This window comes from Chiloscyllium punctatum, chromosome 31 (genome assembly GCF_047496795.1).
Source record: "Chiloscyllium punctatum isolate Juve2018m chromosome 31, sChiPun1.3, whole genome shotgun sequence".
Classification (NCBI taxonomy): domain Eukaryota; kingdom Metazoa; phylum Chordata; class Chondrichthyes; order Orectolobiformes; family Hemiscylliidae; genus Chiloscyllium; species Chiloscyllium punctatum.
The window spans coordinates 68,510,569-68,513,068 of record NC_092769.1 but is presented as its reverse complement, the minus strand read 5'-3'; the positions used below and the strand labels follow the sequence as shown (position 1 = coordinate 68,513,068).

The 2,500-nt window shown below is 59.6% G+C and overlaps 1 protein-coding gene across 1 annotated transcript in view; it reads right to left on the bottom strand.

The window, feature by feature from the left end:
- LOC140457030 (glycogen phosphorylase, muscle form) overlaps positions 1-2,500 on the bottom strand; it is an 84,699-nt gene that overhangs the window by 5,372 nt on the left and 76,827 nt on the right. The window contains exons 17-18 of the mRNA XM_072550946.1: positions 2,189-2,396; positions 917-1,051 (exon numbers count right to left, since the gene is read on the bottom strand). Coding sequence (XP_072407047.1) covers positions 917-1,051; positions 2,189-2,396 — 343 coding nt within the window. The remainder of the gene's footprint in view (positions 1-916; positions 1,052-2,188; positions 2,397-2,500) is intronic.

The following is a 2,500-nucleotide window of genomic DNA, read 5'->3' as shown; positions in this document are numbered from 1 at the left end:
ATAGTGCGGCACTCCCTCAGCACTGACCCTCCGACAGTGCGGCACTCCCTCAGTACTGACCCTCCGACAGTGCGGCACTCCCTCAGCTCTGACCCTCCGACAGTGCGGCACTCCCTCAGCACTGACCCTCTGACAGTGCGGCACTCCCTCAGTACTGACCCTCTGACAGTGCGGCACTCCCTCAGTTCTGACCCTCCGACAGTGCGGCACTCCCTCAGCACTGACCCTCCGACAGTGCGGCACTCCCTCAGCACTGACCCTCCGACAGTGCGGCACTCCCTCAGCTCTGACCCTCCGACAGTGCGGCACTCCCTCAGCACTGACCCTCCGACAGTGCGGCACTCCCTCAGTACTGACCCTCTGACAGTGCGGCACTCCCTCAGCTCTGACCCTCCGACAGTGCGGCACTCCCTCAGCACTGACCCTCCGACAGTGCGGCACTCCCTCAGCACTGACCCTCCGACAGTGCGGCACTCCCTCAGCACTGACCCTCCGACAGTGCGGCACTCCCTCAGCACTGACCCTCCGACAGTGCGGCACTCCCTCAGCACTGACCCTCCGACAGTGCGGCACTCCCTCAGCACCGAACCTCCGACAGTGGGTTGGCATTAAGCAATCAAGGGCCTGGAGATAGGGTTTGATCCCATGATAAAGTGCCTCAGAAGAGTGAGCACCACACGCACATGCGCCCACTCTGTTGATCCTCTACCAGTGACCACTCCTGCATTCCTTTACCTACCGAGAGCAATCGCACTGACAGTTGGTGATGTTTGAGCATTCCCTTGCTGAGCCTACACTTATCAGAGCAGCAGCAGCCTTCCCACCACTTGGGGTGGACCCAGACCACAGGCAGTAGTGTGACCACCCGGGACGGGACGGGGGGGGGGGGGGGGGGAGGGGGGGGTTGTTCTCTTACCTGTCGTGGTGCATTAACATGTCAACGATGCCCTTGAAGAGGTCAGGCTCCTTGGGGCTGAAGAATCCACTGTTGATCTGGTCAATGGCCAGCTTCAGTTCCGGCAGACGGTCGTAGTAGGACCGGGCGTTGTAGCTGCAAGAGACCCAGAACAGAGCACGTCGCTTAGCGAGGGGGGGGCCAAGGGTCAGAGCAGAAGTAACACCCGAGACCCCTTCACAACCCGCCCCGTCACCCCCTCCCCGCCTTGGCACGTCGCTGCCCAGGCTGCCAGCTGGAAGCCGGACCACAGTGGGCATCGGACTGACAGCTGACCAACATCCCGGCGCAAGCCACAAGCCCTCCTGGCAACACACGCGCTCTGCTGTTGGGGTCCGGGGCTGCCAATCTGAACGATCACGTCGCCCTCCTCACTCAAGGAATGGACACAGGATTGTTCAGGGATGGAGCCACTCCCTTGAATGAAGGGGCTTGTTCTCTGGCTAAGGGTTGGGCTGGTCCGTTGAATTCGAGAAGGATGAGAGGTGATCTTTTCAGGGCACACGACAGGGAGGATACCGAGAGAACGTTTGCCCTCGCAGGAAAAACTAGAACAGTGGACGGGGCTGGGGAGGCCAATGATAAGGTAAGAAGCCTTCCAAATGGAGGCAAGGACAATTCTCTTGGAAGCAACCATTTTCCATAGAGTGGGGGAGGCAGAGTCCTTGAATATTTAAAGGCAGGGGTCGATTTGACTCACAAGGGAGACAAGAGTTTAATGTTAGTGGGTGCGGGTGGGTTAAAAGGCAGAAATCAAGTGTCAAGTTGGCCACGCTTTTAATGGACGCAGCTCCCGAGGGGCGGAATAGCCTGCTCCCGCCCCTAATTCCGACTGGAATAAGGGCTAGCTGGACGGCGATGGGGAGCTGCCCATGTCCCATCACTAGCTCATGTGCAAAGCCAGGCCGACCACGTTCAGAGGAAGCCCTGGGCCCAGCCCTTGCCACAGCCTCGGAGGCAGGGGTGTACTCCCGGGATCCAGGTGAGGTACAAACAAGCGATGGCCCCCTCTCACTCCCTGCCAAACCAGGCTCTCGCTGCAACGTGGGCTTTTACATCAGGCTCTGAGGGCCATATCCTCCATTCAACAGAGAGAGGGACACCCCTAACCAACCCAACTCCCCGATCCCTCAGGAGATTCGTTCTCGCTGTGCCATCTCACAGATTCCACGTCAATCCCTCTGCTCCGCCTCCACCCAACCCACATGTGCCCGTCTCTGCCTGCTCCCTTACCCTCGCCGGTCCATGGCATCCACCTCATCCACCAGCATGCCAAAGATGAAGAAGTTCTCCTGACCGGCCTCCTCAGCCATCTCCACGTTGGCGCCGTCCATGGTGCCAATGGTTAGGGCACCGTTCAGCATGAACTTCATGTTGCCAGTTCCCGAGGCCTCAGTCCCAGCGGTGGAGATCTGCTCCGAGAGGTCGGAGGCTGGGATCACTGCAAGACAAGGGGCACACAGACAGCAAATGAGAGAGCAAGAGGTGAGGGAGGGGGCGCGGCAAGGGACACAGAAGGGCAAACTGACAGAGTGAACGAGAGAA